The sequence below is a fragment of the Moschus berezovskii genome, chromosome 4, assembly GCF_049115385.1.
Source record: "Moschus berezovskii isolate FMDL1 chromosome 4, NW_MosBer_1.0, whole genome shotgun sequence".
NCBI lineage: Eukaryota > Metazoa > Chordata > Mammalia > Artiodactyla > Moschidae > Moschus > Moschus berezovskii.
The window spans coordinates 114356315-114369096 of record NC_142463.1 but is presented as its reverse complement, the minus strand read 5'-3'; the positions used below and the strand labels follow the sequence as shown (position 1 = coordinate 114369096).

Below are 12782 nucleotides of genomic sequence, written 5' to 3'. Positions count from 1 at the left end.
TCCAACTTGCTTCCAGTTGGAAGCAAAGACTTGGATAATGAAATGAATAAGATTAACCCCTTGCCTAGGATTGGTTGTTAGGTCTAAGCAGAAAATGATGTCTCTAGAAGGAAATATTTTTATATTTTTTCATGGAGAGATATTTTGGTCAAAAGATCCAGAATCCAAGGAAACAGAAAGTGGTTTAAAGTGTTGCTTTTTTCAGTGACGTGAATTCCGCAGAAAGAGGCTGCCATTTTGGTTCCGTTATCCCGACCTTACCACCCTAGTGCCGTCACCCACCAGTTCTTTGTCCCCATTTCCCCGAGAGGATGATGGGGGAGGAGATGGAATTGCAGGAATGCACAAGCTCAATTCAATCCTTACTCTCCTATAGCCTAGCTTATTCTTCTTGCATTCCCCTTAATACAGGTAGGATTGATTTTTCCAGTTACATAAGCTTTGAATTTTATCTTGCTCAGTAATACATCATGAATCTCAGTTAAATAGAAGTGGTTAAGGATTAGCCCATCACCACATCTCAGTGGAAAAGGAACACATATTTGGTCTACATTGTCTCTGTTATTGAAAATATTTTCTATTTTTCTGCTTTTCAAAATCTGCCCTCATTTAACTACTTGCATCCCACAATAGTAAGAGTCAGAATTGGTTCTGTTTATTTCAGATTTTAATATTTCATTTATTATGGATTTTTGCATTCATTTTTTAAAACATTGCATTAAAACCTTATTCATCTTGATGACTGTGCTGTTTTCTTAATTAAAAAAAAATATTTTTGGTATTCCCTTAAATTTTGCCTCACTTGCTACACTATTTCCAGCACTGTTCAGAAAGATTTTCTTTTTAGCAGCTATGGCCTTCCTTTAAAAACTGGAAGCTACTTTCCTTTGAATCTGGCCCTTGGGTGCTCAAATTTCTATCAAATGCCTGTTTAGAGACCTTAAGTTAGTGGTGCTTTATACTGTCAATTTTTCTTCTCTGCAGTAAATTAACCCCTTGTTTTCCCCTTTCCTTCTCAGTAGTCCTCCTGGCAGCCTCATTAGAAAGGCAAAGCATTTAACAATTTTGCTTTTGTGTTTAGAAAAGAATAATTAAGAAGAAAATCTTGATCATATAGAGAATATAAAAAGAAAATTAAAATTCATTACTCAGAAAAAGTATATTTATTCTTTTGTTATGTTTACTTTCAGACTTTATCAAAAGCATGTGTGCTGTTGAATGTGTTTCATTCTTTTGTTAATTCCTTTTCTTTTACAAACTTTGATCTATTTGTCTATCTATGTATCTGTCTTTCTATTGTATCTTTCCATATCAGCCCCTTTTAGAAATATAATGGCTGCTTGGTTGCCAGCATATGGATATAACTTATTTAATCATACATTATTTTTGGTATTCATTATTATATTATAAATAATATTATAAAAGCTTTTTGTATATCCAGGTGCTTATCTCTGATAATTTCCTTAAAATAAATAATTGGAAGTGGAAATGTAAAGCCAAGGAAAATGGACATGCATTGACACTAATATGCTAGTATTTCATATCCTTGTTTAGACCCTTTCAAATTTTTCAGTTTTCGCATAGTTTTTCAGCTTTTCCAAGTTTTTCCTAATATAATCTCATTCTCAGAGTGAGGAAAATGCATTAACTATTTTTAATGAAAGCAAAACAAAGATATCTTCTTCCTCATCTGCTTTGTGGTCTTAACGTTTCTCAGGCAGTCATGGTGCAGAACAAGTTACACTGGCTTCAAAATTAAAAGTGTGGATCTAAGGACTTAATAATTGTGGCTGAATCACCTAATCCTATGTGTCTTTAGCTTCCCCATCTGCAAAATGAAGGTAATTCTTCCCTATCATATGAGATTGCTATGCTGTTAAATAATATTGGTAAACATTCTCTATAAACTAAAAAGTGACATAAGGGACTATTATTATTGATATTATTATTATGAAACATTTTTATTAATGAAAACTTTCTGATCCCCAGTAAATCCCCAGTAAGAAATAGTTGTGCAAACTGGTTTCCCTAAGAAACCTGTTTATAATTCTGAAGCCATCAGAAAAGAGAATTCAGAGTCTAGTAGTAGTGAGTCAAATTGTCTGTGAAAATCCAAATCCAAACATAAGGCAAAAAACACACAGAAATACACACTGTCCACGAGAACCAGTTACAGTGCAGCCCTGAGCGATTGAACTACACTATAGACAGCTTGGGTCGACAGGTCATATTTAGTTCTGAGAAGACTTGCTGGGCAAGAGGAGTCTTGGAAAATAAAACAAAGTGGCTTGTTAACACAAATGAGTGTGTGGTGGGGGTGGGGGTGGGGAAGGGGTCGGGGGCCTTCATATTGGAAGCTGCTGAATGATTTGTGAAAAGAGTTCATGAAAGATGCAAATAAGTGGGACAGGGAGAAAGCAAACACTTATGTCCTGTTGGAGCAGATAGCGTTGTCTTGTTTGGCAATTTAACAGGTAAGATGTTTGAGAAAATGATAAAACTGTGCCTTAAACAACAGAGGAAGAGTTGTGGGCAAAGTTAGAACATTTAAGTTTAAAAAAAAATCTGAAACTGTAATCCAAAGAAAATCTTTCCAAATTTAACTACACATTCCCTACTTCTCCAGCCTCCATTTCCCCCAATATCTATGTTTCTAACACACCAGGAAACCTTTTCCACATTTGACCCAGCCTTCCTTCCTTCTATCTCATCCCATCTCCATTCATTCTTTTGTATAAGTCTCCATACATGAAATTGTTTCCTGATTGTGTTTTTCTGTCTTTTACCTATAGGTGAACAGCAGTCCCCATTAACCAGGCATCCATCAGGAGAAGATCCTAATTATTTCCTTGCCTTTGTGTTCTCCTGCTCAGAGCAGTGGGTGCTAATGTTTTCTGACTGCTTGTCCTAAGTCTCCTGGAATTTACCGATGAAGACAGAGAACCACACAGGGGTGAGGGAATTTATTTTCCAGGGTTTTACCAGTTTTCATGAACACAAGCTCACCCTCTTTGTGGTTTTCCTTACCTTGTACCTTTTAACCTTGTCTGGCAATGTCATCATAGTGACAATTATCAGCATTGATCGACACCTTCACACCCCCATGTACTTCTTTCTTACTATGCTTTCCACTTCAGAGACTTTGTACACATTGGTCATTGTACCTCGGATGCTGTCCAGTCTCGTAGGCCTGAGCCAACCCATCTCCTTGGCTGGCTGTGCCACCCAGATGTTCTTTTTTATCACTTTGGCCATCAACAACTGCTTTCTGCTCACAGCAATGGGATATGACCGCTATGTGGCCATCTGCAACCCCTTGAGGTACATGATCATCATGAACAAGAGGGTGTGTGCCCAGCTGGTATGGGGGGCCTTTAGCATTGGGTTGTTTGTGGCCACAGTCCAGATTTCCTGTGTGTTCAGGCTGCCCTTTTGTTACAGAAAGGTGGCCCATTATTTCTGTGATATCCGCCCGGTTATGAAACTCTCCTGTGCCAACACCACTATACATGACATAATTAATTTCCTTATCAGCTCACTCGTCATTGTGGTTCCCATGGTTTTGGTCTTCATCTCCTACATCCTCATCATCTCTACCATCCTCAAGATTGCTTCTGCTGAGGGCCGGAAGAAGGCTTTTGCAACCTGCGCCTCCCACCTCACTGTGGTCATCGTCCACTATGGCTGTGCCTCTATCGCCTACCTCAAGCCCGAGTCAGAGAACATGAGGGATCAGGACCAGCTGATTTCAGTGACTTACACAGTTTTCACTCCTCTCCTTAATCCTGTGGTGTACACTCTAAGGAACAAAGAGGTCAAGGATGCCCTTTGCCGTGCTATTGGCAAAAAACCTCTTGCTTAGAATCTTTGGTAGTTTGATATATAGCCTGTCATATTCTGGGTGTTTTTGTAATCACACACAAAAAAATTGATCCTATCATTCTTCCTCTACCTAGACAGAGTTGCACAATTTGGTGGCAAGCCTAAATTAAAGAACTAAGAGTTTCTCTGACTTGAGTTCTGTTTTTAACATCATTCTCCTATACTCTCTGTTCATCTGACTGGTTACCACCAGGGACATGGTCAGGTGCTGCTCACCAGGTGGAAAGCTGGTAGGGAATAATAATCAAGAGGGTGGCTGATTGTTTCCACTTTGTTAATGGCAGAAAAGTGGACTGTGTAACACCTGCTTGAAGCCATGGGTTGAAAGATCAACTAAAATGTCAAGTAGATATTGAGCTCTAAAACCTTAGAGTGTGGTCGGTGAACAGGATGTGTTGAAAGCACAGTCAAAACCACCTTTCTTACTTATCATCACTTTTTCTTTTGGGCAGTGGAAGAGTACCATTCCAGAAGAAATATTACCAGCCTAAAACATTCTAACCTGCCTTAGAGACCCATGACATTTTTCCCTCAATTTTGTTGAAACTCACCTCAGAACTGTTTCCTGGGTGAGTTTTGTGTATTTATGCTGCTGATGCAGCTGCTAAGTCACTTCAGTCGTGTCCAACTCTGAGACCCCATAGACGGCAGCCCACCAGGTTCCCCCATCCCTAGGATTGTCCAGGCAAGAACACTGGAGTGGGTTGCCATTTCCTTCTCCAATATATGAAAGTGAAAAGTGAAAGTGAAGTTGCTCAATCATGTCCAACTCTTCGTGACCCCATGGACTGCAGCCTACCAGGCTCCTCCATCCATGGGATTTTCCAGGCAAGAGTACTGGAGTGGGCTGCCATTGCCTTCTCCTTGTGTATTTATATGCTAATACAAAGTAACAAAAGACGGTAATGCCGACACTATATTCAAGACCACAAGAAAGACATAAAGAACAGACTTTTGCACTCTGTGGGAGGAGCCAAGGGTGGGATGATTTGAAAGAAGAGCATTGAAACTTGTATATGCAAAATAGATGACCAGTCCGCAAGTTCGATGCATGAAACAGGGCACTCAACACTGGTGCCTTGGGATGACCCAGAGGGTCATAGACAGATGGGATGGGGAAGGAGGTGGGAGGGGGTTTGAGATAAGGGGACACATGTACACTCATGGCTGACATGTCAATGTATGGAAAAAACCACCACAACATTGTGAAGTAATTAACCCCCAATTAAAATAAATTAATAAAAAAATAAATAAAAGCATTCACTAAAAGCTACAACAAATTTCTTGACCAAAACATATTCTCTAGGTCTGACCCAGAATTTTGTGGGGAGAAAAAAAAAATCTCAAAAAAACCCGAAAAAGTAACGTCACACCCAGCAGCTGAATTTCACTGGAGTTATACATGCTTTCTTTGGGAGTAACGTGTATGCTCTATTGTATTCACAAATGTAGGGATGCCTGAAGATCTGTTCTGAAATTATTTTTGATAAGGGACTTCCCTGATGGTCCAGTGGTTAGCACTCCATGATTCCACTGCCAGGAACCTGGGTTCGATCCCTGGTTGGGGAACCAAGATCCTGCAAACTGTGTGGTACAGCCAAAGGAAAAAAAAAGGAATAAAATTTATTAATACCAGCTAAATCTGGTAATTATCCCATGATAATTACCCATGTAATTATCAAATCTGGGGTGATACTTGGGTCTTGCCTTTGCCCTATTCATTTCTACACTGAGGAACTCATTTTCTGTGAACTGCTGGGTACCTCTCAAACTCTGAGATCAAACACTTGTCTAAACAAGAGTCTGGGAGTTTTATTGTTATTGCCAATGTCTTCCAGTCCATAAAGGGCTGATATTAAAAGGAAAAAAAATTAATCCATGTCATCCATCCACCATCTCTCTTCTTCAGGACAGTCGAAGTGTCCCCATTGAGGATGCACTGAAAGTGCCTGTCAAAGGACTTGGGAATCCCTAATGGCATCAGAGCCAAGAAGGGAAGTCTTCATATTTATGGAACATTACTTGAAAGAATAAAAGCTTTGCCTCCCCAGAGCAACTACATGCAAAAGAGTGAATGAGGAGAGAGGTCTTCAAGGCAATTAATCTTTGCCTTCATCCATGTTCCCTGAGAACACTTCTGAATCCTTTCTGGGCTACATTCAAGGGGAGCACTCACAACCTTGCTTCTCAGAAAGCCCCATTTGAGATTGTCTCTTCAGCAGTCCTGCTCATGAGAGCAACCCATTCCTGAAAGGCCCCTCCCAGTGGTCACATCATATTTATAGACTGATGAACTTGTTGCACTCAGAATCCCCGTGAGGCTTCCCAGAACTGTCCAGGACTCTAGAAGATTGACACGCATACTGAAAGCAGTGTGTTCCCTGGAGTTCCTATAGCTTGACACCGCAGAAAATGTTGTAGTGCTTGCAACAACAAAGACTGTATACTAAAGGTCTACCTGACCCTTGTGTCTCTAATGTAGTTTACACCATCTTAACAGAGCCAGAAAAATTGAAATCAATGTATTTAATTTCAAAGAGACTAAGTGGATGATTATTATCAAACACAAGTCATGTCTGAAGGGAGTGAGGCTTAAGCCTACAGCTTGGGCTTCACCACCACATAGCCCTTAGCTTGATAAATCAGGGCCTTCCATTTCAAGATGTTGCTGGTGTAATAGGTGGAGCACAAGTTCTTTAAGGAGACCACATGATCCCACAAGGACACATCCCAGATCTCCCCAACAAAGAACTCTTTGGCATCAAAATTTCTCCCAAATGAATCCTGCTCCTGTCCCAAGATGATTTTTGCATCTTCTCCCAAAGTGTACCCTCTCCTCAAACCCTTCCTCCCCACGGGCCTGCCGTTCACCCAGAATTCAGCAACCCCAGAGACAGACTCCCAGCTGACACAGAGATGGACTGGGCCATGAGGGGGTCAGGGGACCTTGAAAGTGACTACAGTGTTCCCAATGGACAGCCTGTACTCTCCCACTTTGCTGAAATAGAGAAGCAGCTCATTGTCTCTAGACTTAGTGCTGTAGGAGAAGAGGCTGTAGGGGCGAATGAGGTCTGTGAAGGCTTTCAGACACAGAGTGAAACTCCGCAGTGGCTTCCTCACCCTGGGGATCAGGACCACGTAGGCTGTGTTTGATTGTTCAGGGAAAATAAACACCTTCCCTCTCAAATCTGTGGAGGAGAAAAAAAAAAAATGTGACAAAAAGTCTGTCAGTTCTCTTGTTTGATTTTCTCTCAATGCAGATCATGGACTGCTTCTTGATAGAGTATACTCAGCATTTACAAGGTGCCTATAAGTGCATTATTTGTATAAGCAAAATGTGTCAAAAGGCAGGTTTTGTTATAGTTGTTCTGATAGAAAGAAGAATTAAAGATGTCCTCTAGCAACCCCACTGTCATCTTCTTTGCAGGTTTCATCTAGGTAGAACACAAACACCAGTCACAGAAAATGAAACACAGCTGGCTTGTGGAGTGTAAACGTTAAAGTCTGTACCATCCTGTCCTCTCCCAATGCTGATTGTCTTCTGAGATGTCAGTGATATAAATATCCCACTATGCGTGATGTCTGACCTTGTCAGTATACAAGCTTGGAGTAAAATAGCATAGTTAGCCAGAGAGTGGTGTTTCAAATAACTTTTTACTGATAGTGATACAATAGAGAAGTGTCTCAAACTTGAGAAGATGGGGTGGTGCTTAATGGATACAACAGGAAGGGAGGAAAAAAGGGTGCCAGAACATTAATGCTCTTTCAGTTCAGTTCAGTTCAATTCAGTCGCTTAGTCGTGTCCGACTCTATGTGACCACAGCACGCCAGGCCTCCCTGTCCATCACCAACTCCCGGAGTTCACTCAAACTCATGTCCATCGAGTCAGTGATGCCATCCAGCAATCTCATTCTCTGTCGTCCCCGTCTCCTCCTACCCCCAAACCCTCTTAGCATCAGACTCTTTTCCAGTGAGTCAACTCGTCGCATGAGGTGGCCAAAGTATTGCACTTTCAGCTTTAGCATCAGTCCTTCCAATGAACACCCAGGATTGATCTCCTTTAGAAAGGACTGGTTGGATTTCCTTGCAGTCCAAGGGACTCTCAGCACCACAGTTCAAAAGCATCAATTCTTCAGCGATCAGCTTTCTTCACAGTCCAACTCTCACATCCATACATGACCACGGGAAAAACCACAGCCTTGACTAGACGGACACTGGTTGGCAAAGTAATGTCTCTGCTTTTTAATATGCTATCTAGGTTGGTCGTAACGTTCCTTCCAAGGAATAAGCGTCTTTTAATTTCATGGCTGCAATCAGCATCCGCAGTGATTTTGGAGCCCAAATAAATAAAGTCTGACACTGTTTCCACTGTTTCTCCATCTATTTCCCATGAAGTGATGGGACCAGATGCCATGATCTTCGTTTTCTGAATGTTGAGCTTCAAGCCAACCTTTTCACTCTCCTCTTTCACTTTCATCAAGAGGCCTTTGAGTTCCTCTTCACTTTCTGCCATAAGGGTGGTGTCATCTGCATATCTGAGGTTATTGATATTTCTCCTGGGAGTCTTGATTCCAGCTTGTGCTTCTTCCAGTCCAGCGTTCCTCATGATGTACTCTGCATATAAGTTAAATAAGCAGGGTGACAATATACAACCTTGACATACTCCTTTCCCTATTTGGAACCAGTCTGTTGTTCCATGTTCAGTTCTAACTGTTGCTTCCTGACGTGCATACAGGTTTCTCAAGAGGCAGGTCAGGTGGTCTGGGATTCCCATCTCTTTCAGAATGTTCCACAGTTTATTGCGATCCACACAGTCAACGGCTTTGGCATAGTCAATGAAGCAGAAATAGATGTTTCTCTGGAACTCTCTTGCTTTCTCCATGATCCAGCGGATGTTGGCAATTTGATCTCTGGTGCCTCTGCCTTTTCTAAAACCTGCTTGAACATCTGGAAGTTCATGATTCACATATTGCTGAAGCCTAGCTTGGAGGATTTTGAGCATGACTTTACTAGCGTGTGAGATGTGTGCAATTGTATGGTAGTTTGAGCATTGTTTGGCATTCCCTTTCCTTGGGATTGGAATGAAGACTGACCTTTGCCAGTCCTGTGGCCATTGCTGAGTTTTCCAAATTTGCTGGCATATTGAGTGCAGCACTTTCACAGCATCATCTTTCAGGATTTGAAATAGCTCAATTGGAATTACATCACCTCCACTAGGTTTGTTCGTCGTGATGCTCTCTAAGGCCCACTGACTTCACATTCCAAGATGTCTGGTTCCAGGTGAGTGATCACGCCATCGTAATTATCTTCGTCGTGAAGATCTTTTTTGTACAGTTCTTCTGTGTATTCTTGCCATCTCTTCTTAATATCTTCTGCTTCTGTTAGGTCCATACCATTTCTGTCCTTTATCGAGCCCATCTTTGCATGAAATGTTCCTTTGATATCTCTAATTTTCTTGAAAAGATCTCTTGTTTTTCCTATTCTGTTGTTTTCCTCTATTTCTTTGCATTGATCGCTGAGGAAGTCTTTCTTATCTCTCCTTTCTATTCTTTGGAACTCTGCATTCAGATGCTTATATCTTTCCTTTCCTTTTCGCTTGTCTTCTTTCACAGCTATTTGTAAGGCCTCCTCAGACAGCCATTTTGCTTTTTTGCATTTCTTTTCCATGGGGATGGTCTTGGTCCCTGTCTCCTGTACAATGACACAAACCTCCGTCCAGAGTTCATCAGGCACTCTATCTATCAGATCTAGACCCTTAAATCTATTTCCTACTTCCACTGTATAATCATAGGGAATTTGATTTAGATCATATCTGAATGGTCTAATGATTTTCCCTACTTTCTTCAATTTAAGTCTGAATTTGGCAATAAGGAGTTCATGATCTGAGCCACAGTCAGCTCCTGGTCTTGTTTTTGATAACTGTATAGAGCTTCTCCATCTTTGGCTGCAAAGAATATAATCAATCTGTTTTCGTTGTTGACCATCTGGTGATGTCCATGTGCAGAGTCTTCTCTTGTGTTGTTGGAAGAGGGTGTTTGCTATGACGAGTGCGTTCTCTTGACAAAACTCTATTAGCCTTTGCCCTGCTTCATTTTGTGCTCCAAGGCCAAATTTGCCTGTTACTCCAGGTATTTTTTGACTTCCTATTTTTGCATTCCAGTCCCCTATAATGAAAAGGACATCTTTTTTGGGTGTTAGTTCTAAAAGGTCTTGTAAGTCTTCATAGAACTGTTCAACTTCAGCTTCTTCAGCATTACTGGTTGGGGCATAGACTTGGATTACTGTAACACTGAATGGTTTGCCTTGGAAACGAACAGCAATCATTCTGTCATTTTTAAGATTGCATCCAAGTACGGCATTTTGGACTCTTTTGTTGACCATGATGGCTATTCCATTTCTTCTAAGGGATTCCTGCCCACAGTAGTAGATATAATGGTCATCTGAGTTAAATTCACCCATTTTAGTTCACTGATTCCTAGAAAGTCGACGTTCACTCTTGCCACCTCGTTTGACCACTTCCAATTTGCCTTGATTCATGGACCTAACATTTCAGGTTCCTATGCAATATTGCTCTTTACGGCATTGGACCTTGCTTCTATCATCAGTCACATCCACAACTGGGTATTTGTTTCGCTTTGGCTCCATCCCTTCATTCCTTCTGGAGTTATTTCTTCACTGATCTCCAGTAGCATACTGGGTACCTACCGACCTGGGGAATTCCTCATTCAGTATCCTATCATTTTGCCTTTTGATACTGCTCATGGGGTTCTCACAGCAAGTATACTGAAGTGGTTTGCCATTCCCTTTTCCAGTGGACCACATTCTGTCAGACCTCTCCACCATGACCCGTCTGTCTTGGGTGGCCCCACACAGCATGGCTTAGTTTCATTGAGTTAGACACGGCTGTGGGCCATATGATCAGATTAACTAGTTTTTTGTGATTATGATTTCAGTGTGTCTGCCCTCTAATGCCCCCTCCCAATACCTACCGTCTTATTTGGGTTTCACTTACCTTGGTCGTGGAGTATCTCTTCACAGCTGCTCCCGCAAAGTGCAGCCACTGTACCTTACCTTGGAGAAGGGTATCTCCTCAAGGCCGCCCCTCCTGACCTTGAATGTGGAGTAGCTCCTCTCGGCCCTCCTGTGCCCGCGCAGCCACCGCCTCTTGGATGTGGGACAGCTCCTCTCGGCCACCGCCCTAACCTTGGGCATGGGGTAGCTGGTCTCGGCTGCACTTCTGTGTGTGGTTGGTTGTGCCGAGCCGGCATCTCGGAGCCGGCGTCTCTCGCGTCTGCGCCGCCGGAGACTGCGTCTCTCGCGTCTGACTGCTAGTAAAAACCAAGAATTTTTGGTAGCACTTCTGCATCATAAATTTTCCCCTTAAACTTATGTCACTCAATCTTCATAAACAACTCTTTGCTAGTTTGATGTCATTCTTATATGCATTTCATAGGTGAAGAAACGGAGGATTCGACTTCAGCAGTTTCACAGAAGAAGCAATTCAATTAGCTTGGGAGAAACTGGTTCTCTATGTAAAGTCCAGATTGTTTTAAAATTTTGTGTTTCCTCTCATGTGACCCAGACTAAAAGATTGAGAAGGATCAGAGAATGACCACCCTAACCCCTGTAATAACCTCTTTTTCTAATAAAAGTTTTGCGTAGTCATTCTTGTTCTCTCAGGTGAGAGGTAATGGTGTTCCATGTAATAAGCATAGCCAGCGATCCTTTCTCTAGCCCCAGGGCTTCCTTATGCCAGACATGTCCTGCCTCATAAACATGTGGGGTTGTTTAAAAATATGTCTGAAATAGTGCTCCTGTCCTTGATTGTAGCTAACTTGCTACTACAGAACAGAATGCAGCAGAACCAAGACAAGTGACAGATTAGTTTGTGAAAAGACGTGCTTTTTTTAAGCTGCTTCCAAATTTTCTTTTTAAATTTTTTAAATTTAATTTTTATTTTATATTGGAGTTTAGTTGATTTACAATGTTGTATTATACAGGTATACAGTTTCAGGTATACAGCTAAGTGTATGTGTATACATATACCTACTATTCATTTTTAGACACTTTTCCTATATAGGTTATTATACAATATTGAATAGAGTTCCCTGTCCTATAGAGTATGTCCTTGTTGATTATTTATTTTATATATAATAGTATCTACATGTTAATCCCAAACTCCTATTTATCCCTCCCGCCTCTCATTTCCCCTTTAGAAACCATGAGTTTTGGCGTGATCACTTACCTGAAGCCAGACATCTTGGAATGTGAAGTCAAGTGGGCCTTAGAGAGCATCACTACAAACAAAGCTAGTGGAGGGGATGGAATTCCAATTGAGCTATTTCAAACCCTGAAAGATGATGCTGTGAAAGTGCTGCACTCAATATGTCAGCAAATTTGGAAAACTCAGCAGTGGTCACAGGACTGGAAAAGCTCAGTCTTCATTCCAATCCCAAAGAAAGGCAATGCCAAAGAATGCTCAAACTACCACACAATTGCACTCATCTCACACGCTAGTAAAGTCATGCTCAAAATTCTCCAAGCCAGGCTTCAGCAATATGTGAACCGTGAACTTCCAGATGTTCAAGCAGGTTTTAGATAAGGCAGAGGAACCAGAGATCAAATTGTCAACATCTCCTAGATCATGGAGAAAGCAAGAGAGTTCCAGAAAAAAACATCTATTTCTGCTTTATTGACTATGCCAAAGCCTTTGACTGTGTGGATCACAATAAACTGTGGAAAATTCTGAAAGAGATGGGAATACCAGACCACCTGACCTGCTTCTTGAGAAATCTGTATGCAGGTCAGGAAGCAACAGTTAGAACTGGACATGGAACAACAGACTGGCTCCAAATAGGAAAAGGAGTATGTCAAGGTTGTATATTGTCACCCTGCTTATT

The 12782-nt window shown here is 41.4% G+C and overlaps 2 protein-coding genes across 2 annotated transcripts; one reads left to right on the top strand and one right to left on the bottom strand.

Moving 5' to 3' along the window:
* The first annotated feature begins 2887 nt into the window (after positions 1 to 2887).
* On the top strand, positions 2888 to 3862 carry LOC129541354 (olfactory receptor 10J1-like). The gene has a single exon (XM_055403199.2). The coding sequence runs from the start codon at positions 2930 to 2932 to the stop codon at positions 3860 to 3862; it is 933 nt and encodes a 310-aa protein (XP_055259174.1). The 5' UTR covers positions 2888 to 2929.
* A 2618-nt stretch (positions 3863 to 6480) lies between these two features.
* On the bottom strand, positions 6481 to 11939 carry LOC129540443 (mucosal pentraxin). Its single transcript, XM_088835019.1, is given in 2 exon segments — positions 6481 to 7070; positions 11933 to 11939. Coding segments are annotated over 2 exon segments (597 nt in total).
* Between the last annotated feature and the right edge of the window lie 843 nt (positions 11940 to 12782).